This window comes from Diadema antillarum, unplaced genomic scaffold (genome assembly GCF_040938485.1).
Source record: "Diadema antillarum isolate AM-2024a unplaced genomic scaffold, OU_Dant_1.0 seq00000442_RagTag, whole genome shotgun sequence".
Lineage (NCBI taxonomy): Eukaryota > Metazoa > Echinodermata > Echinoidea > Diadematoida > Diadematidae > Diadema > Diadema antillarum.
In genome coordinates this window covers 1,076,829-1,104,333 of record NW_027271417.1, presented here as the reverse complement: position 1 = coordinate 1,104,333, position 27,505 = coordinate 1,076,829, and the positions used below count along the sequence as shown (strand labels likewise).

General features: G+C 38.2%; 1 protein-coding gene across 1 annotated transcript; it reads left to right on the top strand.

The window, feature by feature from the left end:
- Positions 1 to 274: 274 nt before the first annotated feature.
- LOC139732654 (mitochondrial enolase superfamily member 1-like) lies at positions 275 to 27,261 on the top strand. Its single transcript, XM_071643505.1, has 14 exons — positions 275 to 392; positions 7,536 to 7,644; positions 8,484 to 8,599; positions 9,858 to 9,944; positions 11,233 to 11,259; positions 12,612 to 12,652; positions 13,413 to 13,483; positions 14,453 to 14,535; positions 15,507 to 15,629; positions 17,048 to 17,182; positions 20,668 to 20,839; positions 22,077 to 22,176; positions 26,621 to 26,702; positions 27,001 to 27,261. The coding sequence occupies exons 1-14, from the start codon at positions 309 to 311 to the stop codon at positions 27,106 to 27,108; spliced, it is 1,338 nt and encodes a 445-aa protein (XP_071499606.1). The 5' UTR covers positions 275 to 308; the 3' UTR covers positions 27,109 to 27,261.
- The last annotated feature ends 244 nt before the right edge of the window (positions 27,262 to 27,505 follow it).

Sequence of the window (27,505 nt, the reverse complement as noted above, 5' to 3'; positions counted from 1 at the left end):
ATATATATATATATATATATATAATATATATATATATATATATATATAATATATATATATGAAGTATAGATCCATACTAAAAGTAAAGAACAAGATTGCGCTGAGCAGCTGAGATACAACACGGCATGCAGCAGACTACTTTCAAGGGGGCGTTTTCCCAGGGACCGGTGTGGGAGTCGATGGGATGTAGGGGTACACCTGCGCCGCGCCTGTGCCTAGTGCCTGGGCATCGCATGCAGTCAGTGCATGCAGTGGGCACCCGTTTGTACAGCTTTAATAGAGAGGAGTCAAGAACAAGTCCCACCACCATGTCCAACGCTAAAATTGTGGAGGTAGACGTCAAGGACATCCGATTTCCTACCTCTCTCGAAGATCATGGATCTGATGCCATGGTAGGATTGTATGATTGAAGTTTAGGCCTCAAATATTTATCGTTTGACACCAAGATAGAGCTTGCGGCTTGGCACGGGAGCTACTAAGTCTGAAATATTTGTTTGTGTAGTCCCATGTACTGAAGTATGAGTGTGTCACTTTTGGAAACGATAACGTTTGCGATTAGAATTTTATCTTTAAATTACCAAAAGCAAACAGACCCTGGAGTGCACATATGAAAATGACAATGCGATTTATGAAAGTATCCTCTAGTCCCTGAATTAACACAAATCCCACTTTTTATCGTCACACTTACCAGGGGCGGATCTAGCTTTTTATAAAGGGGGGGGGGGGGGTGTGGGAAGGGGGTGTCCCCCCTCCCACAGTAGGAGAATTTTTGAAAATCTGTGTGTGAAAATGGCGTTTTCTTGCATCTAAACATCACTATTTTTGGTATAGGTCATTGCCAAATTAAAAATTACAAGTTTAAAAAAAAAAGATAAGATTAACAAAAAAATGGTCCCCGGATTTTTTTTTTTCTTTTTTTTTTTTTTTTTTTTTGGGGGGGGGGGTTTGCAACCCCTCAACCCCCCTCTAGATCCGCTTGAACTGCTTACGAGAGTCTACTAACCCTTTACAGGGCGTTAGATACCCCTTAAATTTAACTGGGCGTTAGCTCGCTTCAGGTGCGGACCTGAAGCAAGCTATAAAACTCTCAGTATAAAAGGTCGAAAAATAATTAGCCCGAGCTAAAGTTAGTCCGCTCTAGGAGGGGGGGGGGGTGGATCAGTGACTCTTTGAACTAGCAAACGACATGATTTAGGTCTTGAGAAAAAAAATATAGACTGGCGCAGTGCGTATTACATGTATAAGATAAAAAAACAAAACTAGAACAAGGTTCATGCTATATTCACCAACTGTTTATTTGTGCACACAAATTTTTGAGCGACTCGCTCTTTCTCGGGGTCATCCCACGAGACTGACACCCACGAGTCATACGGTCCACGAGACCGACAGCAATAATAGGTTCATGAGTCATACAGCCCATGAGTTTTAGGGCTCAGGAGTCATACAGCCCACGAGTTCGACACTACACACAAAAGGCTCATGAGACCCACACTAAGCAGACACAGCCCACGAGACCGACACTAAGCAATAAAGGCTCACAAGACCGACACTAAGCATAGAAAACCCACGAGACCGACAGTAGGCAAAGAAGGCCCACGAGACCGACACTAAGCAAAAAAGGCTCACGAGACCGACACTAAGCAAAGAAAGCCCACGAGACCGACACTAAGCAAAAAAGGCTCACGAGACCGACACTAAGCAAAGAAAGCCCACGAGACCGACAGTAGGCAAAAAAGGTCCACGAGACCGACAGGATAAACAGCGCCAACTACATGTCATTTACCTGTACAGGGTGTTCCATGAACGGAAAAATAACATACTGGCGGGTGCAATTTCATCAAGTGAAAGATGGTAACCACCTACATGAACGACATCAAATATGTATTTCTACATACTTGTAGGGGGCAGGTCTGTCAGGGAGCGACATTGTTATCAATTAGAAAAATAGAATTGTATTCTTCATGCCCCCCCCCCCCCCCCCAAAAAAAAGAAAACAAAAAACACAAATGAAGTGATAAAAAAAAAGACAAGAACGATGAATGGATTAATTTTAGAGCTTTGATAATGCTGTCGTGCTATTTTTAATAAGCTTTCCCAGTTTTTAGCTGGAAGATGGACAGGATGTACTTTTTACCTCTTCTCTTTCTCGATTTACTAGTTACTTAGGCTATATTAGATATCCTACCCTCCTGCTTAGACGTTTTGGAGTAAGATCTATTTGTAATTTTCTCTGTAACTATAATGTTACATGTAAATCAACTGATTAAAATGTTTTATGTCGCAGGGATTCACCTCAATTTGTGGCTTGTGTTATTCTCCTCCAGACAGTACATTTTTCATGAAATACAAATGTTTTCATGGATACATCTTGTTTTTTCCGAATCCCTAATGCTACCTTAATAGACGATTATGTTATTTTGTTTAAATCAACACCCTCGCAAGTGACTACCCCCTATCCAGATCATGTAAAGCAGGAGTGCAATGCAACATTGACCATTTTGTGAAATATTCCTTGTAAACTTTATTTCTCTGCTGGAAAATTTTTTTCTAGTTGATTGATCTGAATGTCGAAATAATTTCATTATTCCCCTAGTAAGTGTATTAAATTTTATTTTTGGCGAAAAGGGACAGGGACGGCAATGTTTGTTTGTTTGTTTGTTTTTCTTTAAGTACTTGTGTTTTGCGGAAAGGGACAGGGATGGCATCGGGGATGAATTCCTCTACCTCCTCAAAAGATAAAGAAGGGATGGTGAAGGTACAATTTCTATTTCATAAAGAACATAAAATTACAAATAAGCACATAAAAATACATGTATTTTTGTACTGAGGCGAACCTTTGATTTAGATCAGAGAACATTGAAAGATTGATAGGCATCATTATTATTTTGAACAATGAAGAAATGTGCTGTATAGGCAGGTACACATACGGATAGCCGAAAAAAAAATATGAAGAATTTTGAATAAAAGGCAAATTGAATGTCTTCCCTAAAATGCTTTTTGTGAGTAATGAATTTCTTGTTGACGGCTCTATGAGGAACCAATCATGATAAAAGAAGAAGAAAAATCGCTTGCTATATAATTTGACTGGCAAAAACTGTCATTACCGTATACATCATCAATTAATTTTTTTATACGGAGTCTCTGGAAGACTAGACAAGACCGGGTATAGTGTCTGTTAACTGTATTTACAAAAGAAGAAAAGGTAATGAAAAAATAACCCCAAACTTTTCAACGCAAGCAACCACACTTTTTCCCTTTTACTCGTTAAAAAAGGCTCCCTGTCAAATCTTTTGTTCCCGCTTTATTCTTTTATCTAGACTATTTTTTTGTATGAATATTCTATTCAACTGTTATCCCCAGTCATGGTATATTTGACCAGATAGCGGACTATTTCATTTTTTTGCAACCCTTTGCCAGACGAGAAGTGCATACTTTCACTTTAAAAACTTTTAAAAACTTTTTTTTAAATGTATTAAATTCTTGTCTGCAGCCCCACCTTCTCATCATGTAATTTAAGTGATGTTAATTTGCCAGTTCTGTAACAACTTTTCCACGAGCAACCGCCTACAAGAAGAAGAACGTAATGATTTTTGTAGCCACTTTGTTCATGCAGATTAGATGGAATTGCACTAACAATTTTTCTTACAAGGCCATTTTTTCCTCTATTCAACCCATAAGCATACTCAATTCATGCCGATTTTCACCCTATAAAATGCCTCTCGATGATCCCACTAGAATATAAAAACAATCAGCGAAGGCAGATCTCTCTCTCTCTCTCTCTCTTTTCTTTTTTTTTGGGGGGGGGGGGGAGTAGGAATAAAAGATGTCAAAGGGTTAACAAGCAAACGAGGGTGTCTTGGAATCTTTAAGTTAATGTGGAAAGATCTGTTGCACGCTTTTACTGAATTTTGTTCATTTTTTTCACAAACACACACCCACGCAAACTCAATTAAAGATCTTGATCATTTCAGGGGGTGGGGGCAACTGATGGAGTAACACCCTGGCAACTCTTCTTTTCCATCTCTCATATCTTCCTTATGCCATTATCAGGACACCCTATACAATTTATTGGTCTATAGGTGGCGCTGTTCATCCTGTCGGTCTCGTGGGCCTTTTAAGTGTAGTGTCGGTCTCGTGTGCTTTGTTCGCTTAGTGTCGGTCTCATGAGCCATGTGTGTAGTGTCGGTCTCATGAGCCGTATTGAATAACTCCTCGGCTTATTTTACTTGACGTCGAACTCGTGGGCTTTATTTACCCAGTGTCGAACTCGTGGGCTGTATAACTGGTGGGCTGTATAACTTGTGAGCTGTATGACTCGTGGGCTGTATGACTTGTGAGCTGTATAACTTGTGGGCTGTATGACTCGTGGGTGTCGGTCTCGTGACGTGCACCCCTCTTTCTCAACACTTGTGTGCAGAAATAAACCATTGGTGAATAACTATAGCTTGAACTTTGTTCCAGTTTTGTTTTTTATCTTATTATCTTGCCAACACATGGACAACCTATATATACATGTATATATGTGATATGTAATATTTACATATACATACATGTATATATGCTGATTACCGGTTGAATTTCGCGAGTACCGTATAACAACAGAACTGAATTCGTACTCGTAAATATAAGCATGAAAACTGTCACTAAATTTTCGCGATGGTGGGAAGGACAGCAGGCTCATAGGGGGGGGGGGGGGGCACCGATAGGTCTGGTCTTGCACGTAACCTTGGGTGGTCGAGAATGGCAGTATAAAACGACTTAGCCCGAGCTAAAGTTACACCGTAGCTCGCTTCAGATGCAAGCTGAAAGTCGTGGGCAGTATAAAAGGGGTATAAGCTATTTTGCATTAGGGTCTAATTACGCCTTTTTACCTAAAGTTTTACGGTATGATCACAAGAAAAATTTGACCTAGGGCCTGCTCACCTACAGACCTAGTTCTATCTGATATCGATGTGCGATGAATGGTTTAATGGGCATGGCCAATCACATGCCAGCAGTGGCAGTGCCCCTAACTCTAGATAGATCTTGGCTGCAAGCCTCTAGATCTTGGTCTCTAGATACATCATACATGCATACATCACAATGCTTTGTAAAATGGGTTCATAAAAGAATCAAATGGTAAACTTTTATCTTAAAGAATGTTGACATTGAGTCGTCCATGGTCAAACATAATTCTACATGAATAATTTTGTCAGTGGGTGGCACATTTTCACTTTTCCCCCTGAAACATGAGTGGAGAAGCAATAATAATCATAGACAGACATAAATGAATGTGGCTCATAGGCAATCAATCAGTTAGTTTAGAATAACTGTGCATGGCAATTAACCAGTTAGAATCAGAGATCCACTAATTGATTTTCAAGGGTTTTGTTGTTGTTTGTTTGGGTTTTAGGGGTTTATCATCAAGAGTATTTATTTTCACACTGTTGAATATTTACGCCATCACGACATCACATCTAGGGTACAATGTTTAGTTGAAATACAATTATTCAACCCATGCTAACTCATGATGTACTTGTTTGTGTACAGCTTGGGCTGATTCATTAGAATTTCTTCAGACTTTTTAAAGGCCTCCTGAAAAAAAAAGAAGAAAAACAAATGAAGCATAGATAAAAGTAAAGAACAAGATTGCCCTGATGTAAAAATTAATTGAGGAACCAAGACGGCATGCAGCAGACTATTGTCAAGGGGGCGGTAACGCGCATTTTTCCAGGGACTGTTGCGGAATGTAAACAGTAGAGGGCATCCAGGGATTGGGGCGCGCCTGTCGACTGGGCACATTTGTAAGCTTCAAGAGGAGTCGAGAACAAGTCCCACCACCATGTCCAACGCTAAAATTGTGGAGGTAGACGTCAAGGACATCCGATTTCCTACCTCTCTCGAAGATATATCTGATGCCATGGTAGGATTGTATGATTGAAGTCTAGGCCTCAAATATTTATCGTTTGACACCAAGATAGAGCTTGTGGCTTGGCATGGGAGCTACTAAGTCTGAAATATTTGTTTGTGTAGTCCCATGTACTGAATTTTGAGTTTGGTACTTTTGGAAACCAAAATGTTTGCGATTAGAATTTTATCTTAAATTGCCAAAAGCAAACAGACCCTGGAGTGCTCATATGAAAATGACAACGCGATTTATAAAAGTATCCTCTAGTCCCTGAATTGTCACAATCCCACTCTTGGTCGTAATTATGCCTGTCTTGTTTACAGTGTGATCACAAGACAAGTTTGACCTACTCACCTAGTTCTATCAGATATCGATGTGCCATGAATGGTTTAATGGGTATGGCCAAACACATGCTGCCAGTGCTGCTAGATAGATCTAGGCTGCTTTGCTCTAGATCTGTAGATTTCTTGGTCTATTATCAATATTAGAAAATGCAAAACAAATGCATCAACATTAGCACTTACTCTAGATTCCTGTAGAGGCATTACAAATCAAACAGCTGGTAGAATCTAATTTAAAAAAAAAAATCTGATCAAAATAATTATTTATGCAGTTTAATACACATAAATTTACACCCTCACTTACATCGTCCTTTTTGGACCTTTGCAGTCACTACAAGTACAATGTACAAAGAGAATGCTTTGTAATAAGCTGTTCAACTCTTCAGTCAATTCTACTAGTACAGGTCTGTAAGGCGGTAATGAGGTGTGCATCACCAACTCCATCTCTATAGATAGGAGCCACCTTTTACTCAACCAGCAATGCCAATAGACACTTCCTATTTACCGGGTACTTATTTGAATATAATCAATGTACTTCGGCAAGTAGAAAATCAAGAAAAATTGCAAGTGACAGCTGCACTTGAAGAAATTATTGTGTGTCAAAATAGTCCTGAAGGAGAATCATTGTTGAAAAAAAAATATTATCTGACATGTTTAGTTATCCTCCTAGTAATGTAAAGGGAATCATCCCTAATCAGCACTAGGATCTTAAAGGACTGGTCCTTACCGGAAAGGGTGCATCAATGTAGCTTTGCCATTCTGGAACACTGCCTTTGTCCTACATGTACAGGAAATGTTTTGATTGTTTTATAGATTTATGCTTCTTTCTTTTGTTGTTGTGTGCTTTTGTTGTGTGCTTTTGTTGGGGGGGGGGGGGGGGGGAGGGTGTGGTCAGTAATCTCACAAGAATTCCAGGAAAACCAGGAAACAAAACAAATTTGAATTCAGTGCATATTTTTGTGTAATAATGTATTATTTGATATTGTTTGTAACTGTGTTACATTGATATAGCTGATTCTGGTTGCATGCACTGGTTGTGGAGGAAGGCCCCGAGCCTTGGTGAGTTTGTCTGTTAACTTGTTGAGGATGAGTCCCAAGTATACTTGGGCAGGTGTCTATGGGAAATGCGTGTTATAGCAAAATCAGTCTGTCCTCAACAGGTTATAAAGTTTGTCCTTTACTCCGGCCGTGGCAACCAGCGATATGCACCTAGAATCACCACATCTTTATATGATTTTGTGTTTGTAGTTTATGTTGAAATGCCAAATAAATAATGATGATAAGCCAATGTTGAAAATGTCTTTCAGCACACAGATCCAGACTACTCCTGTGCCTACGTCATCATCAAGACGGATGCTGGTGATGGCCTCGAGGGTCATGGACCCACATTCACCATTGGGAGGGGCACAGAAGTTGGTAGGTAGCAACCATCATGCTAATGAGCCATTCACCTTGTATGCGCAAAAGTAATTAGATTGCAAATCTGTGAAGTTAGATTGCAAATCTGAAGTTAGATTCTGATTCTGATGATGATAATGATGGCAACAATAACATTTAGATACTTAGTGCTTGTGATATCAAGTGCATATTTTACCTGGAAGAGCTCAGATTACACTGCACATAGAAACAGAAGCTCATACAGAAATACCAAATTATGTACCAATAGCAGTTTTTAGATATGACTGGAAAATAAGTGATGCTGTAGCATTTTTTGTTTGTTTCTTTCTTTCTTTCTTTTCTCATTCAGACTTGTGGTACACATTTATTTACATGAACAGTAGTGGGGAAAGAATTCAAGAGTGTGGTGACTGTTGGAGAGGAGGCTCTTTCACCATAAGTCTTGTTCTTCATTGGTTGGGACGAACGGGGGGGGGGGGGGGGGGGGGGTGTCAGAGTGAATCATATGTCAGAGGATCTAATGCAGGGAATTGTGCTGGAGTGGCTAGGAATCTAAGATAGGATGTGTCTTTTAGTAGTGAAACATTTCTTGGTTGGGTTTATGAATCTATGTTGGGATGGGGAACATAAATGACTTCTCCAGTAATCCTTATCAATCTTCTCAAAAGAGAGTGTGTTCCTTTCAGTAAAATTCATCTCGTGTTTGATGTATTGTTAATCCATTAATAGCAAAGAGAGGTGCTAGGAGAATTCTTTCACCCCCCTACTCACAGTGCAATGCTGTCAATATTTGAGCAATTTCTGATACTCTTGTGAAATTTTCTAATACTGGCCATGATCTCTTATTGCCTTTGAAGTTGTGGCAGGGGTAAATGCTCTGGTTCCGTTTGTTGTTGGTGTCAACTTATCAGAGATCTTTGGAGATTTTGCTTCATTTTGGCGGAAGCTGACAAGCGAATCCCAACTCAGATGGGTAAGTGACTAATTATTAAGAATCATCCAAAAATATCCACCATATTTGTTTACTGAAAAGAAAGTCTTTGTAGCAGAATGAAAAAAAAAAAATGTCTTAAGCAAAAACAGATGATTTTGTAACACACTAGCATTGAGGACTTCACATCCACTCCCAAAGAGGTGTGAGTGACATCACTGAATGGGAATGATCTTTTTTTTTTTCTGTACCAAGGAATTAGCATTTAAATTTGTGATCCAGATCAAAACCCATGACCATTTCTAACATTTTGTAGCTTCTCACTACAACCCATTGAAGACAAGCTGATTTTGTTATACCACATGTTTCTCCATAGACATGTGTCCGAGTGCACTCCCAGGACTAGTCTTCAACAGGTTTGATAAAGGCCATGTAATGTTTTAAAAGTATAGAAAAAAATTATATCATCCAAGTTAATTTAGTCACATAGCAATCTATAATATGCAGATGTTTGCAAATTGAGCAGCTGATTAAAGGCATGATTTACCATTTGCAGCAAAAACAAAAATCCAGCATTCGTGCTTCAAAATAGTTCTAAAATGTGAGTTAGGGATAGAAATAACCACTGTACAAATTTGAACCAGTATAATCAATGTTTTAAGTATTGTTAAATGTACAAAATGTGAACAATAGTTATAATGAAAATGTTTCCTAACTAAACCATCTACAATTATGGTTTATTGAGAAAAATAGTGATATCTCCTTATATGTTAGGCTTCATTGCAAAAATTTTATATGGTAGGATGTTTTGTGATACAACTGATCTACACATACACTATGCATCAAATGTGATAAATCACTGCTCCCAAAGGTAAACAGAACCTTTATTTCTCTCTGCACAATGGAGTGATGCAACTGAATATTAGTGTAAACAAATGGCTTTGAAAAGTTTGATAAAAACAGCAACCAGGTAGACAGCAGTTGATAAGTCAGTAACAAATTTATCTTGAACATTAACCAGTTGAGGATGGACTGATTTTGCTGCGATACGCATTTCCCATAGACACATGTCTGAGTATACGCAGGACTCGTTTTCAACGGGTTAACGAGTATAGGAATTGTGTATTACAGCAAAATCAGTTTGTCCTCAATGGGCTAGAGTCATGTAGATAGTGAAAAGGTGTACAAATTACCCACCCAAGGTATCAGAGAGATACTACAATTCTGGCTGGAGCTTGAGAACATCCAGCATGATCAGGTATTCAATTTCTTCTGTGTGCTTCCCCCCCCCCCCATTCAGATTGGTCCAGAGAAAGGCGTCATCCATCTTGCTACAGCGGCCATGATGAATGCTCTCTGGGACCTCTGGGCCAAGAGAGAAGGAAAGGTATATTTTAGATAAATTAGAAAACCAAAATGGCATCAGAGCCAATCTTTTTATCATCCATGAGTTAGTGCCAGAGGTGTGCAATATATGTTTGATCTTTATTCATGCATACAGTGATGGTACATATCACAATGAAAGAGTAAACTTACTTATATGCCAAATTCGACTCAAAATTGTTGCCAAGATACCCTATCAATCCTTCTTTTCCTGTTGTTCATACACTGCCACATCTCTTGGCATGCGTTCTTTAACTGAGTAGCACTGTAGCACAGACATCCCAAACAAACTATTGATCAGTGCATAAAAAGACTGTTGTATTCAGACATCTAAGTGAGTTGCCTAACTTAGCTCAGGGGCAAGCCGCCATGAAACTAAGCTGATACTATCGAAATAAAAGGCTGATCTAAGATATACAGAATAAGGACCATCCATCTGTTAAACTCTTCAAAAACATCAGGCTCCCCTGGTTCCTTTCAGGAGCTTTTTAAATTACAAGCTGTGGCACATCACTCTGTTTGTTATCATCAATGTAATTTACAGGGTATCTTTTTTTTTTTAAACTGTCCTGCTAACTTCATCATCTTCAGGTGTGTCCTCCAGTCATGGTTTAACTCTTAATGTGCCATGGTGTAAGTCTCCTGTGCACCACATTATTATGAGACAGCAACATAGTCATGTTTGGGGGAAACATTCTGTTTATCAAATCTCTGTAAATTTTTATAGATTTTTGTTACCCTGGACATGTAATGAACAAAGTTGTAGAGAAAATGCCAAGCTTGGCTTTCAGTTAAATTGTATGACAAATCTATGATTGATTTTCTTTCAAATGACCAGTAGCTACTTATAGAGGCATGACATTTGCACAATTGACAGTGACAGAAACTTAGAATTTACTCACAAATCCAGTAGGTAACCATGCTTGATAGTCAATCACCACATAAGATGCAAGTTACATGTGACAGGAATGGAATCATGAGAAACACTTTCATTGTATGGTGGTATTTGGCAATTTATCGATCAGTTTGGGCGGGTTTGTGCATTTTGAGCAGAATGTGCGAACTTGGCACTCCGTTGACTGAGTTGGCGCGAGAACTTGGCACATAAAGTGTTAAGGTTTTAAATGTTAAAGGCTGCCAGTGGATTTTAAGTAAAAGTTGAATTTTGAAAGATAAAAGGTGTTTCTAAAGCATGAAGACTGGAACTTTGATACAAAATGCTAACTGAAAGCATAAATCTAGTTCTAAATCATATCGTAACATCTTGATCTCAATTCATTTCTTTTTAACAGCCATTGTGGAAACTTCTGGTTGACATGGTAAGTATGGTGTACATTGTAGGATTACCCACCAGCCTCGAATTTATTAACCAAAAGTGCAGCAAAAACTTTGATCGGCTTCCAAATATCAAGTGATGATAATGTCAAATGATTATTTATTCCCACCAAGAATAGGACTATTAACCTGTTCCTTACGGGAACCTGGTTTACCAGGTTCCCGTGGGAGCAACTGATATACGGGAACCTGGTTTACCAGGTTCCCAAAATGAAGACAAGGGTGCCTGCTTCAGTGGCCTAAATTCATGTTTCTTTGTGTTAAAATGCTCAGAAAAGTGGGTTTGATAAAAAGATCAGAGTTTATTCTATCAGGATTTGTTCTCCTGCTGTTAAAAAAAAGGGGGTTTTACAGTATTATGTACCTTTTCCTGATTTAGTTTTTTGCTTGTTCTGCTGTAAACTCGTATGAACATGTACATAATGATCAAGGCTGAGATCAGTTAGAAATGCGGGTTCGCTGACCCCAGTCACCTCATTCAGGTACCTGGTTTTGTGTAGAACAAAAGATTCTGAGAGCTCATCAGCGCACGCTCTATTCATACCTCGCACCCGATCGATATTTCCATTGTTCACGAGCACATGTAGTCGACCGTAGAAAGGGGGACACAATGAACTGCTTGACTGCCTTCACATAGCTGGATTACCAACCTGTGTGCCTCTCTGTCGACGGGCGAAAAGAATCTCGTTTGGGGGCATTAAAGGCACTCAGAGAATTGCGGAAGGAACGGGTTAATAACTGAAGAACTACTAGTATGCAGAAGGAAATGCTTATGCTTTTAGATTAAAGTTATAATCTTATTCTTGGTCATATGTTTGTTTGTTTGTTTTTATAGTGATTAAAAGTATTTCTTGACCAACTTCTGTGATATCACTGTGACAGAAAGGTGAAAGGGGATTGATCAAAATCATATATATATACATATATATGTATATTTTTTTAAAACCATGATTTAATTCTTGAAGCACAGCTTCCGTGTAATTCAGCGACAAACTCACCCTTTTAATGGACATCTTGTATGAATATTTGTGAAAGAAATTTCTCTGATCTGGAAATCACATGAAATTAAATTGACTACTATTTTCCAATGAGTTGAGTTTATTTTCTCAAAATTCAACTTTCTATGTGTATGAATGAATACTGTCAGCATTGGCATGAAGTGAATATTGCTCCTTAATGTTTGTAGTATCTAAATTTTTTTTCAACAATGGGCAAGCCTCAGTCTAGAAAGCATACACCATACATTGTAAGGAGCATTACATCATGTATTCATCTGATTGAAATCTGATACTTGAAGATTAATCTTCATGTATTTCTTTACTTCTTCTCCCTGTAGACACCTGAGCAACTTGTCAGCGTGATAGACTTTAGATACATGTAGGTGAAGTTACTGAGTGGATGAAATTGTTGGACAATCAAAGGAAAGAGGCATTACCTGCTTAGGAAGCCATTTAGCATTTTAGACTTTCCTTCAATTTGTTTATAATTACAATGAGAAGCAAATGGCAATTTAATGATATTGTTGATGTGATTACATATTTTGATGCTAATCTATTTTAGCAGACATGGTAATGTCTTTGCTCCCACCCCCCCCCCCCCCCAAAAAAGAAAAATTCAAGTTTCTGATAATAGATACAGTTACATTTTAAAACAGGCATGGCAAATGAATTCAGGCAAGTATGCATGCACTGTACAATCAAAAGTAGAATATTCCTAACTGATGCCAAAAGAAAATAAAACAAAGAAAGGAAGATGTTAATTTCAGGTTTGATCCTGAAATCTTTGTCAGTTTAGTGTCGATAGATTTTCAAACGACTGCTAATTATGTACTTGAGTTAAAAACACTATTAATTTGGTCATGTCAGCCGCTATAAATTGATATGAATAATTTTACCTGCCTTGAATCATGATATCAAAATGGCAATTGTATGTTTAGTGTTTGTAGTGAAATGTGCCTAAAGAGACAGAGTGCCTACTTTTGTTTTGTACTTATGATTTCACATGGACTATTTTAGTTGAGCACAATCTTACAATGTATGTATTCAAAAGTTAGTTTTATAGGGAGAGTTGTTTGGGTAGATGATGAATATTCAAATGAGGTCAGACTGATGTTTGATGTGTTCTTTTCTCCACTCAGAACTGATGCCTTGACCAAGGAGGAGGCTCTAGAGATCTTGAGAGCTAATGAAGCCACCAAAGGGGAGAGAGGTATGGTGTATACCCCTTGATTTTCTCTTGTTGTAGACATGATTATGATGTGTTTAAGTGCATTTTAAGTGCATTTAGTTGGCAGTGGGTTGGGTCTATCATTGATAATGGCCACTTGCTATTACACCAAGCACAAAAGTGTTTTCAAGGACTCATGGCAGACCACCAAACATAATAACCTTTGATAACCTTTATTCAGGGTTTATGAAATTTGTGATATATTTGCACATGCAGTGTAGAACCAAAATCTACATAAATCACTTGCATTGTTATTATCATAATCATTATTTCTTTAATCCTGACACTACCAGTATATTGTAAACTGTGTTGTTCAAGGGGAAATCCAGTCCAAATATAAATTAGTCTGATGGGAAAGAGTAAGATATTACGAGTTCAACGGTAAAATTTTGATTGAAATTGGGTGAAAAATAAGGAAGTTATGACATTTTGAAGTTTCATCAATTTTTCAGAAAACAGTTCTTGAATGGTCAGTATGAATATGCAAATAGCAAAGTGAGCATGTCATTCCCTCACAACTTACATATAGTTTGTACATACTGTAAGATTTTGAAATGTCCAGATTTTTATTCAAATGCAATTATGTCCAAGGCTCAAATCCTGGTATATCTAATGGATCACCATTCTGAAATTATTTAGCCAGGAATAACATCATGTTTCACCCTTCAACATAAAAAACATTGACTTTTCATCATTTTTTGGTACATGATCAATGGAAAATTGTGAGGTTATGACATGGGTCAGCTCACTCATTTGCATATTCATATCCACTGTACAAGAACTATTTTGCAGAAATTAGCAAAACTTCATGATGTCATAACTTCCTTATTTTTCCTCCGATTTCAGTCAATTTTTACCATTGAACTCGTAAGATTTTACTCTTCTTCTCTACAGTGTATATCATAGTGCAACTGCTTGATCAAATTCCCTTTTCAATTTTGATTCCAACAGAAGCAGAATTGATCAAAAATGGCTTCCCAGCTTACACTACATCCACTGCCTGGCTCGGCTACTCAGATGAGACTCTGCGACAGGTAGAGAAACATAGAAAAGGTTGATAAAAACTTGGTAGAATGAAGATTTGTCTCCAGATCTCAATGAGTATGTAAATTTTGGATAGCTTGTGTAGATGTCACTTTTGATAAACTGTTATCTTACCCAACATCAATCCCATTTCTTATTCCCCACACATGTTCTGTGTACAGTATGGGAATAAGTACTTCAACATTTTATAAAAGGAAATATATCTCTTAGGACAAACACTCAATGATATGCAATTCATTCATCTCCTGTATATTTGTCATATATAATAATTCTACGCATTTTATATTCACATAATTTAATGAAACTTACCAGTGTATCATACTTGATACATTTGCTGGACTGATAAAAAGAAAGAAAACAAAAACATATCTGGAAAAAGGGAGTTGGATGACGCCTTGCCGTAGCACATGGTTGATATTATGTGGTGAACTTCCCCTCAGGTTTGTCATAAAAAAGAAAGAAAATGATTTGCTTTTCCAACCAAGTCACCCATGATGAGCTCAAAATTTGGTCTAAAGGACATCATCATTCTGGCAGTATCTGTAACCCGTAGCAATATTTTACATCTCTATGGCTTGTATTATACAAAAATTGTCTTTACCCCAGTGAAGGTTTGTTCCTTAATTATTTTGCATAATGGGTAATTTTGAGGTTTATAATCAAAATCAGTTGCCATTACTTTTGATACAGGGCCCTGTGGTACCAGTCTTAGAAAACTGAAGCATCAAGGTCATGAAAAAGAGCTAGTCACAGACAAACAATCAAGTTTATGTTTTCTTCACAGCCACTGTATGTTTGATTTGAACGAAAGATGTACAAATTAATCATATGATTTTAGAAAACTGGTGCCCCTGGAATGAAGGCTAATATAGCTTCTTTGTTCCAGGTCTGCACTGATTGAGTGCCATGAATAAACATTCAGCATGGAATCCATTCTAGCCTGTCTTCCTCCTTCATGCAGAGATGTCGAGCTGCTCTCAGTGAGGGATGGACGTGGTTCAAAATGAAGATTGGAGCAGACATTAATGATGACATCCGCAGGGCACAGCTCCTTAGGGAGGAGATTGGATACGACAAAGTCTTGGTTAGTTCACAGAAATATTCAATCATTGATGAGTAGGGCTGCATAGCACCATCAAAAGAAAAATATATCTCATCTTCTTTGCAGGATATGATCAGAACCAATGGCATTGTTTATGACTTGAAAGTGCCTCATCTTTTGACTAGCAGTGGTACGTGGAAAAAATATAATGAAAAGTGGAATGGTAACAAGATGTGAATGTATTGACAACTAATGATGACTTGATGATGGTCTTTATGGATTTGTGTGCAATTTATTTTTTTTTCATAATCTTTATTTGATTTCTTCAATACATAATTCTATAAATCATTAACATTCAGTTAGATGTATATAAAACAGGCCAATGAAACTTTGAGCATGATCATCATTCATTTAAAAACAAATTTACATTGCTCATGATGCATAGATAGATATTGAATCATTCACCCACTTTGTTTATTGTTTTATCAATAATCTCTAATTTTTAAGTAGCAAACCATCCGTCTTAAATGAATGCAAACAATATGCAATCGACAATAACTAGAACAGCACTTGGAGAGCGCAGACCTCCGCCAAGCCAGCAACTCATATCCACAAAACATGCATGCAATTTCCGAATATAGAAACCTTTTGTTAACGTCATCAGCAGAGCACGCGCTGTAGTGCATGTATGTAAATCTCCAGTACGCGCAGCTAGAACTCCCAAGTTTATTGACCTTATATGCCTAAAGATTCAAAAATCCTTCAAAAATCTATTCAAATTCCTGGATCAAGACCAAAATTTAATCATCTGCTCCTTGTGTCATTATCAACTTTTCCTGCAAGTTTCATTCAAATCCGTTCACAACTTTTTGATTTATTTTGGACAAACCAAGCCAATGATACCTAACCTCCGCCTTTCTTATCGGAGGTAATTAATTGAATGGATCATAATAAGTGATGTGACTTGGAGATCATAATATATATCTTAAATTTATACACGAACTTACACACAAAATAAAACTCTCTTTACCTACCCTAGGCCCCTTTACCCCCCCCCCCCCCAACACCCCTGCAGTCCTAGGGTTCTTGCTCACATCCCACTCCCCCAATTCATAAAACCATATTGAAGAAGAGAGTTTTGTAATGTATTCATACCTTGTACACAAAGGTTGCTCACAGTACAATCCTGAAGCTCGTTTGAGGTTTGCCCTACCAAGTAGCAGCTAGAGTATGCAATGTGAATTCCAAACCCGTAAACAATGAATTAATGAACTGAAGGTAAAAGAAATCACAGCTCACTAGGCATGCAAGCACACACAAACACCTACACACACACACACACACACACACACACACACACACACACACACACACCCTCTTTTCCTCTGATCATCAATTCTCAGTTACATGTAGAGTTCTGCATACAATTTTGTGCTTCCTTCACTAATTGTCAATGTTAGATGATGGACTGTAACCAGAGATGGGAAGTGTCCCAGTCCATAGATTGGATGAAACGACTTGCAGAGTTTAAACCGTACTGGATCGAGGAACCCATCTCACCAGATGACATCATGGGTCATGCTACCATCTCTCGGGTAAGCCTACAAGTCAAATCTCAAGCCTTAGGTGTCAGACTCATGCCTCAGGGGTCTTCCTAAAGTTCTCATGCCTCACAAAATAAACGCTCCAAGCCATTTTGAGGCAATACACTCAGCAAAAGAAGGAAGTAAACACTCTTTCCAGCTAATATTTTTCATAGAAGATTTTGATAAAAATCAATGTGCCATATACCATATCAAAGATTATTTAATTGGCTATCAACCTGGTAGGTTTATACAAAGGGAAATTTTATGCATGAGTGAACACATTCATTTTTGTCCTCCAAGGCAGAAAAGTAAAAGTTGCAGAATTGGACATATTGAAATTCATTTGCAAATGCCCTCCAAGATAGCAATGATAACAAAAGACCAATTTAACGCAATGAGAGACATGAATGAAACAGCAGAAATAAGTTTGCGTTCCCTTGTTTCCCTTTGTATTCAAAACAAAAACATAGTGGGGAAACTGAAGGTGGAACATAAGCATTTTCCATCAATTCAAACTTTCAATGACATAGGGAGTAAGCCGTAAAGGTGATAAAATTGACAGAATTTCTCCATTTTACCTTTTGATTATTTAAAGGAATTAGACAAATTCAAGAACCAACTATTATATCAAATTTTGTTAATTTGGAATAACGTTTCAAATTTAATAATAATAATAATAATAACCAATATTTGTATAGCGCTTTTTCTAAACAGACACAAAGCGCTTCAACAATTGTAACAAAATACCAAAAAAAAATCAACAGTATTTACGAAACAAAACAGAGAAAGTACAACTTTTAACTTTCTTTTTTACCTTAATTTTTCTCTTATGTCTTTTGACTGCGGATTTGACTGAAGATTCTTCATTTTCCTCCATTATTTTTTGTTTATCTTTTACTTTGGAGGGTTTCAAAGACATTATTGAGATCATAGGTTAATTTTTGCAAATTAATTTGCATTTCTATTTTGTTGAATTTGTCTTTTGTTCTCATTATCATATGGAAGAGCAAATACGCTTGAATAACAACTTGTCCATTTTGTAATTTTTACTTTTGTGCCTTGGAAGAGAAAAACGAATGTGTTCACTCATGAGTAAAGTTAACATTTTCATTGACCTACTGGTTGATAGTTAATTAAATTACCTTTAACATGGTATATAAAACACCAGTTTTAACCAGATAGTCTATGAGAAAGATAAACTTGAAAAAGTGTTTACTTTCTTTTTTTGCTGAGTGTATATGTATTTTCTTTTTTTGTCAGAAAATGCCAAGATATTACATTTAGTATCCACTAGGTTGCATGATTTACAGCTTAAAAATGCTAAAGCTCCTTACCATGGGAGGAGGGGAGACCCCTAACCCCTCCCCCACTTCTGTCGTTCAGGTGGTGGCTGATGCACCACAAAAATCTCACACCTAGTTGCCTTTGGCCTTAACATCTCTGGGTTTGATGTATCACAGCCTTCTTAAGGTATTGCAAGGGATGGATGAACTCAAATCTAGGTATTTCAATTTTCAAACTGGAGTTAAACTTTCACAGTTGACTTGATCACAATACTAAAAATGTTGCATTTCTTTGATGTTCAGGTTTACAAAGTTTGTCCCATTTATGGAGTGTTGTGTGTGGTAATTGCTTCAGTGACAAGCTTTATAAGGGTAACAAACATGTGGGTAGAATAAATCCTGACTATTGGGCTTTACCATAACAGGCTGATTTAATATCTACCCATGCCTTTAACCCATTGAGGACAGTTTGATTTTGCTACAACACGCACTTCCCATACACGCTTGCCCGAATATACCCGGAACTCGTTCTCAATGGATTAATACTGAAGCCCCAGCTAGGTCTATTCCTGTATTGGCTTAATACACTCCTTCATTGATGTGAAAGACTGTCAATGGAAATTAAAGGTCCTTATCCTGTGTGGTATTTATGAGCTCCGTCTGTATTTTACATTAACAAGAACTTTCTGAGTTGCATTTAGATTTGTGCAAGATGTCAGGCCTGGCAAGTGCACGGAAGTGCCGTATCAAAACTAAGCTTGCTTAAAGGGATCGTACAGTTTTGGTTGAGACCTAATTTCGGGTTTCTAACATTTTTGGGTGAAATAGTGACAAACCTGTTATGAAATATGAAAGAGCATGTAATTCTGTGAGGAATTCAACATTTATTTGATGAAAATTGGTTTTGAAATGGCTGAGATATCAAAAAAAGAGCGATTCTAATAAAGTGTGGGACCCACACTTTATTACGATCGCTTTGTTTTACTTTGTTTTCGGATGTTTCAGTCATTCCAAACCCGATTTTCATCAAATAAACTTTGAATTCCTCTTAAAATGGTATGCTCTGTACTATATCATAAGTGTTTTCTTGGTATCTCGCAAAATAATTAAAAGCCCAAATCTCATCTCCACCAATACTGTACCATCCCTTTAACAACAGCCTGAGAGCGAAGTCCAGCGCTGTAGACAGCATGAACCTACCCATTCTATACATTTTATATGAGAAGATTCATAACAGAACGTGACCTTATTTCTTTGCTTTTTCCATGCCTTGCTAGCCCTATTTCTGTCCTAGATTAGATTTTCAATCTGGTTGGATTGTCAACCCACTCACAAACCTCAGACTTGATTGGCCTGTGTACATGGATCAGCAATATGTATTTTTTGTCAGGTTGTGAAGGCGGATTTTTATTATGAAATATGGTGGCCAATTCTCAGAGACAGACCACAAGAGGGCAGCAGATACATTCATGGCTCTGACTTCTTTTGGCACAAGCTTTGATTCAATTTTCTATTTTCATAAGACTCCATGTTATGATTTGGTTTGTAAGCCAGAGGTGTCTTGTTCTAATGTTTATTTTGTTTATACAATCCAGGATAGAATTGAGAATGTTTTGCAGCTTTATCAGGACAACAAGTACAATAAACAACTGTACGTATATTTGTGCATGTTCTAAACCAATAACTGGAGCACAACTCATTTCACGTGAAATCATTTTGTAGCAAACACACACTCACACACACACACACACACACACACACACTCACACTCACACAGAAGCAGAATCAAATACCAAACTACCATGTAACTTCTAGCTGGGGTTTGAATTTTTCAGCTCTCTGATAAAGAACAATATATCATTTACTCCCATGTTATCATTTTATGGATCATAGAAATATTTGAAATTGTTGCATATCAAGAGTTAACTTTTACTCAATCCCTTCAACGTAGAATACATTATTGTACCATACACACTGACAGATCACATGGCTTGTCTATGCAATGTTGGAATTATATGATTTTGTTAATTATTTTCTGACCCTTATAATTGAAGCTGCAATAATCAGTCCCTTATGTTTAAATCCTTGTTTGCATCTTATTTCATAATGCAAAGCTACAGTAACAGATCAAAATTTTTCCAACAACTGTACTGACTCAAATGGTTTTATACATACCAGCCTTTACCACCTGTTAAAATGCACCTCTTTCAGGCTCTCAACCCACTGGGGATCAAGGTGGCCACTGGGGAGCACTGTCAGAACCGAGTCATGTTCAAACAATTCCTTCAGGCAGAGGCGCTGCAGATACTTCAGATCGACAGCTGCCGGATCGGTGGGGTCAATGAGATCCTCTCCGTCATCCTCATGGCCAAGAAGTTTGGAGGTTGGTAGGCAACAAGGGTTGGTTACCTGTCAGATAATGAGTGTTGGTAGGCAACAAGGGTTGGTTACCTATCAGATAATGAGTGTTGGTAGGCAAAATGATCAATCCACAAGAGATGGCAACCCAATGAATGATTGAGATTAAGAGTTTGTCAGCAAGGAGATTGCAAACTTTATGTTACAATTATACAATGTCATCAGGAGCAGATCCAGGAATCTTGTGGGGGGGGGGGGGGGGGGGGGGGGGCAAAGCAGCAAAGCAAGGGAGCGTAGGGACCGGTGCTGCATTTTTGAAAGTGGGGGGAGGGGTGCAGTTTATATTTCTTGTGCCACTTCCAGGTTTAATCAGCTGACGAGTTTAAAAATAAAAAATAAAAACAGCAACAAAAGGCTTAAGTGCACCTTTTCTGGTGTCACTACAATCAGCTGACAAGGGAGGTGTCCCCCCTCCCATGGCAGGGAGATTTTTATATTTATGCTGGTTATGGTGCGATTTCATGCATACTTTTATTTTTAAATAAGAACAAAAAACATTAAAGGGTGGAGGGCTCACCGGATGTGCACCCTCCACCCTTTGATTTTCCCCCTTTTATTAGAAAAAGAGATACCAAATTAAAGGGATTGGATCCAGTGCACCGCCCCCCCCCCATCCTGATCCGCCACAAGTCATTTTGATTGCTGCAATTCTGATTTGTCAAACAGTCCTAAATTCTGTCTTAATCAACTGCAAGTACTGCAAAATAAGTCATTTCATATTGTAACGAAATTAATGTAGAATAGATTTGAAGCAGCACACTGTTACTATCCTGTAGCATGATCCATTGTAGTCAACAAGTGACAAATTGTTTTGTGAAACATATTGATTGCTCAGAAACCAATGAAAGCATTGTCACAAACATTATTCAATTATCCTATTTTTAAAGAAATTCAAGTAACGGGACTAATACGTGACATTTGGTTATTTGACATCTATTCTTTCAGTTTTGTTTTGAGTTTTTTTCTGAGCCTTGAATGCAAGTTTCATACTATATTAGCATTGATGCAACAGTTTGACTTTTTGGTCCGTCTTGTGCTCACAAAGTACCTTTTTTTTTGTTTCTTCATCCTCTCTGTATCATTCAAGAGCATTTACTTCAAGTGCAAATGACACATTAATACATGTTGAATGTGTCAAGCCATGACGCAGATAGTGGATAATGGTCTTTGCTATATGTCTGTGCATACACCCATCCATGCAGTGCCCGTTTGTCCTCATGCCGGTGGAGTCTTGCTATGTGAGCTGGTGCACCATCTCAGCATGTTTGACTATGTCTGTGTATCTGGGACTAAGGAAGGGAGGTGAGTTCTTTGCTGATTGTGGCATTCAAAAATTTCTCTGTTCAGACAGACATGCTTTAAGGGAAAATGACGAATGAGAGTGATGAATATACACATACATATGAAACCAAGTTCCTTTCCAAAAGGTGGTAAATCCATTTTTTTATCAAAGGGTACTTTTAGCCTGAATGTATTCATTTTCAGCTGTCTCATACAATAATCTCTCCAAAGTTTTGAAATTCATTTGAGGAAATACAGAAATCTGGCAATGAAAAATTAGTTTTGTTCCAAAATGTGCTAATCCATTTCTGTTCTGTTCCAAATGATGCTAAATCCAGCTGGATCCAATCAGAAACCGTGTGAATGCTTGTCTGCACTGTGATCCCATAGTAAGGCCAGGCTGGTTTAAAATAGTATTCCAGGGTCCCATTTCATAAAACTTGTTATGAGTGACAAGTTGTGATAGTTGTTACAAGCTACAGAAATCCTTGCATCTGATTGGCTGAGAGCAAATTTGTCGTAGAAATGTGGCACTTGTCACTGATAACAAGTTTTATGAAATGGGGCCCTGGCTCCCTAGCTGCCCAGCTTTACAGATGACCCACATATTACTGTAAATGTGGATATTTTCACGCTACTAATTTTTCGCGCTCGGCTAAGTGAGAAGAGTTTTGCGTGTTTTTAATTCCGCGGAATCAAGCCATCAGCTGCTGGAACACATGGCAAACAAAAATATTTGCGTGCTTTTATTTTCGCGCTAGTTTCTGGTTGCGCGAAATGCGTGAAAATTTCAACACCGCGAAAATTTCCACTTTTACAGTACCACATTATTAGCTGTGAAATGTTTCTACACACATAAATTTGTCAAAGGGAAGGAGGAAATAAGAGATTGTGTAGTCATAGCAAATCATCCCCCAAAATACACAAAGTCACAGAAACTAGTCATTAAAACAACATTTACTTGTTGTGCATGACCATCCTAAAAATTTTTGTTCCAAATGCTAAATCTACAAAATACCAAAAAGTACTAGTTTCTTCCAAATCTGTGTGAACACGTACATTTTTCCAAGACACATTTTCTTCATCCCATTTGAGGTACTCCTATGGGACATGGAAAGTCATTGCATGAAAACACTTAAAAGAATGTAAAAGAAAAATCCAAGTTTTTCTCCTGGCCATCAAAAGTGCATTTAGCACCATTTGGAAAGAACCTGTGTATGTTATTTGTCAGTCCATTGTGTGCCCTTACACCATAGAGATGTATACTAAAGAACACTAGAGTGCGGACTGCGTGTGGCGTGTACACAGTGCTCGTGTGCGGAGTTGAAGAGGCCGTGCGCCATCTTTGTCCAGGCAGCGCAGTAGTAGTGGGACGCGTAAACACGTATACACAAGCGTTCAAACACGTATTAGTATATATGCCTTGTACTTGTCTTTCAGCAAGAAGATGAGGGGGTCGGAGATGAGAGGAGGAAACAACTTAAAAATTTAGATTGCTAGCAATCTCTTATTATGAGTGGTAAAGAAAATGAAAATGAAACAAAATTTTACCTTATTCTCCACGAGGTAATACTTTCAAGCCGACCAACACGACCATGGTCCATGCAATACAAGGGGTTGTCTTGATCTCCAGACAGCCGGGTGCCCCTTGTGATATAGTGATTACCGCAATCACATCAAACTTTCCTAAGCTGCGTCAGTCTTTGTCCTGTGAAATAAATTCATTCACATTGTCTGGGATGGTTTGCTGCTCTAAAACAAGTTCCTTAATGTTTGCAATTAGTAATCGTCTGATTATTCCCCATTCCACAACATTTCCTTGTTCAGTAAATGTCGCTTGGACGCTTGGTTGTTTTTGACATATCTTTCAGTGAACAAACGGCCATGATGATGCAAAACAGTTTTCAGAAACAGGCCACTTAACATTTTCACCAGCTTGTTTCCATGATCACCTTCTTGCGACAGGTCTTGCTCCGAGAAGTGTTCGCTTAAGTCTATGAATACTGTTTCTCTTACAGAAGACACGACTTCAGTCTGGATTTGCTTGACGAGTTCATTCGAAGTTTTCATTGGGCCAACTGTTGAAAGGGTTCTCCTGGGAAGAAAGCCCCAAAAGGGGAACACTTAATTAAACGTTGTCCCATTTAAAAATCATTTTTATAAGTATGTGTAGGCATATTACTTCCATGACACATGCTCCAGCTCGAAATGCTAATGTTGAAGCTTACATAAACCCAAACCCTAACCCTAACCCTAATCCTAATCCTCACCCTGCCCATCACCCAGTGACCCATTCACACTTTAAACTTTTATTTTTTCTGTGAAGGCTGGAGAAAGTGTCAATTAGTCACCCCATTGTTGTTTTATACAAGATGCAATTCACTTTTTTTATATTTTTATAGGCCCCTACTTTTAAATGCATGTATAATTTTTTTAAAATCAATACAGTGATTAGTTAGGTAAAATCAAACGATATTGCGATTTAAATCAACAGGTAAGAATAAATTTGAAACTCAAATGGGATAAAAACATGCATGCTTCTAAAGAAAACAAACTCCATTTTACCATGCAGAAATACAACAAAACTCCGCTCTCCTTCTTCCTCCTGTTTCTACATCCAAAAGCAGTACATGATTCAGGCATTTTGCAACATAGATCTATGCTACTTTAAGTAGAATTTACGAAATTAAGAACACTTTCAACTTCCCAAACTCCGATGCAGATTTTGGCATAGCAATGCTAGCCTACTGCCTGGTTGCATCCCGTCGTCGATCTCCCTGCATGCTGCGCTAGCGCTATACGTTATCGGTACGGTCGCTAGTCGATATCAGACATCTAGCTCGCTCCATCCAAATTTGCCCGGACCAAAATGGCGAACGCCTCCTTCTATCAGTCACAGGAATTTTACAGAGTCCGCCCTCTAGTGTTCTTTTAATAGTGTATATATATCTCTATGCCTTACACCAAACCATAATTTACCATGGTATGGAGCTCACTTGCTTGTTGACTTTGATGATGATGAAAGAAGCTAGTGGAGTGAAGGGCTTGACTTCACTCTCCCCTCTTCTTCAATGTCAGCAGATCCATGGCATGGATTGACGTACATTGCCCTTCAATATTTTTTATCAGTAAAGTCATTAAATTCTACCATCAGCTGTGGTTGAGAAAGTTTGGAACCCAACCTTATGGATTTGATGTGCACTATGATATGGATTGTTCAATTCACGCATAGGCCCCAGTCACATATAAACACAGATCCTCAAGGATCTACATGGTGATCAGGGGAGATCCGGAGAGAACCGGGGAGATCCGGGAGATCCGGGGAGAACCTGGGAGAACCAGGGAGATCGGGGATAGTTTTGACCTCGATGAAGTGTCGATGAGTGTTGATATGACTGTACACACGGTATCAACATGGCAGCTACACGGATAAGGCCGGAAGAGCGCGGCATCTACATGGACAAACACAGCATCTACACGGATCAACACGGCAGCTACAAGGCAGCCACACGGACCATCGCGGATTGCTCTGCCAACGCAGCAATCCCCGGATGACGCCGGATGTTTTTGACCTCCAAAATTTGCCGTGTTGGCCTCCCGGATGTCCCCGGATCTACACGGACATACACGGATGTCCAAGGATGTCCAAGGCGTCAACAGGGATCTCTCCCCGGGATGTCTATGTGACTGGGGCATTAACTCATACCTATTACAAACTGGAAATGAATGGCATAGATCGATATACAGGCTTCAGTTCTACCTCAGCATTGGACTCAAGCGAAGTGAATGAACTATTTTGAAGAAACTCCCCAATTAATAACTATGTCAGTGCCAAGTATGATTTCATCATCATCAAGTTTTGGGTCATGGGGTTAAAGGTCAAAAGTTAAATGTCAGGTCAAAATGATAAAATCCTGTTATCTAATGTTGACATTTTCTCCATACCTTGGAGATTACTCAATGCATACACTAAGATAAAGTAGGTATATACATGCTTTACTGCACAGTGATTCTGTAGGGAAAGATTTGGGCCATTGGCCCAAAGGTCACGTGAAAATGTTAAAATATCGCAATTTTTATCCTACATTTTGAAAATACCTGAAAGTATTGTGAAAATTGGATGTTAGCAAATAGTTATTATTTGAAGAAAGTTTTGGGCCATGGGGTGAAAGGTCAAGGGCCAAAGATCAAGTGAAAATGCTCAAATTCCCAAATGCTTCCTCACTGAAACAATTTAGCTATCCAATTGAAACCTGGTCCAACAAATGTAAATACCCAACACATTTGTGGTTGTTCCAAACTTTCAAACATGCCATTTCAATTTTTTACCAATCATGTGAAATTGTTGTCTCATATTGTCAAGATGTACTCTATCTAGACCTATTGGGAAAAACTATGCAATATAGTGGAGGCATACCAGTCGCCATAGTTTCTAGTTTTTTGATGATTACCTCTGTCATACCAGGGTTATCGAGTACGTAGACCATCTCACCGATCACTTCAAGTATCCATCCATCATCAAGAATGCTTGCTACATGCCACAACAGGTAAGCCTTGTAAATCTATTTAACATAATTTTTGTCAAAATATTCAATGCAGATTCTTACTTTGACTCTGACACCATCACCTCATTGCACATGTTGTGGTTGCAACCAATATCACTTATTTGTAAAAACGTGTGAGACTTTAAAATTCTGTAACTTTCTTATGTGATTAGCAATATATCATAATGAAATATTCACCATTTTGTTTTTATTGATTTCATTCAGTTTTGTAAAGTTCAACGTTATCAGAAGAGGATCTTTCTTCAATTTAACTAAAGACTTGTCTAACTTCACTGTACAGAGCCCTGGTTACGCCACAGAGCTGAAAGCATCAAGCATCAGAGACTATGTCTATCCACAGGGGAGTGCGTGGCAGCAGCTAGCCAGAGAGGGAAAGGTCAAATTGTAAACATCAAGCAAACTGTTTGTCTCATCGTAGAATATAAAATACAGTGTACGACAAAAGTTAAATGAATCATGGATCTTTACTATGCAAAGTAACACTGTCATCTTCTTTGTCCTTTGCAATGTACTCGGTTCACCCTCATATGAGTTGTATGGCATGAGGCAGTGCTATTATCTCTGTATTGGAGAATAATGTTATGGTGAAGACTGAATATTCTCTATGCCTTGTAAACTGGCAGAAAAAAGTGCAAAGTTCACTTTAGTTAGAGCCACAGACCTTATGTATATTCATGTACAACTGTGAAGAAATTAATATGACTCCTGTTTTGATGAAGTCCTTGGGACAGGCAGTTTTCTTCTGTTCTGTAATAAAATTTCATTGTTACTGAACAAGTAAAGTA

Coding starts and splice junctions, on each gene's coding strand:
- LOC139732654 (XM_071643505.1), top strand. CDS start 309: ATGTCCAACGCTAAAATTGTGGAGGTAGACGTCAAGGACATCCGATTT. Junction 7,645..8,483: donor TGGGAGGGGCACAGAAGTTG/GTAGGTAGCAAC, acceptor TTGCCTTTGAAG/TTGTGGCAGGGGTAAATGCT. Junction 26,703..27,000: donor CTTGCTACATGCCACAACAG/GTAAGCCTTGTA, acceptor TTCACTGTACAG/AGCCCTGGTTACGCCACAGA.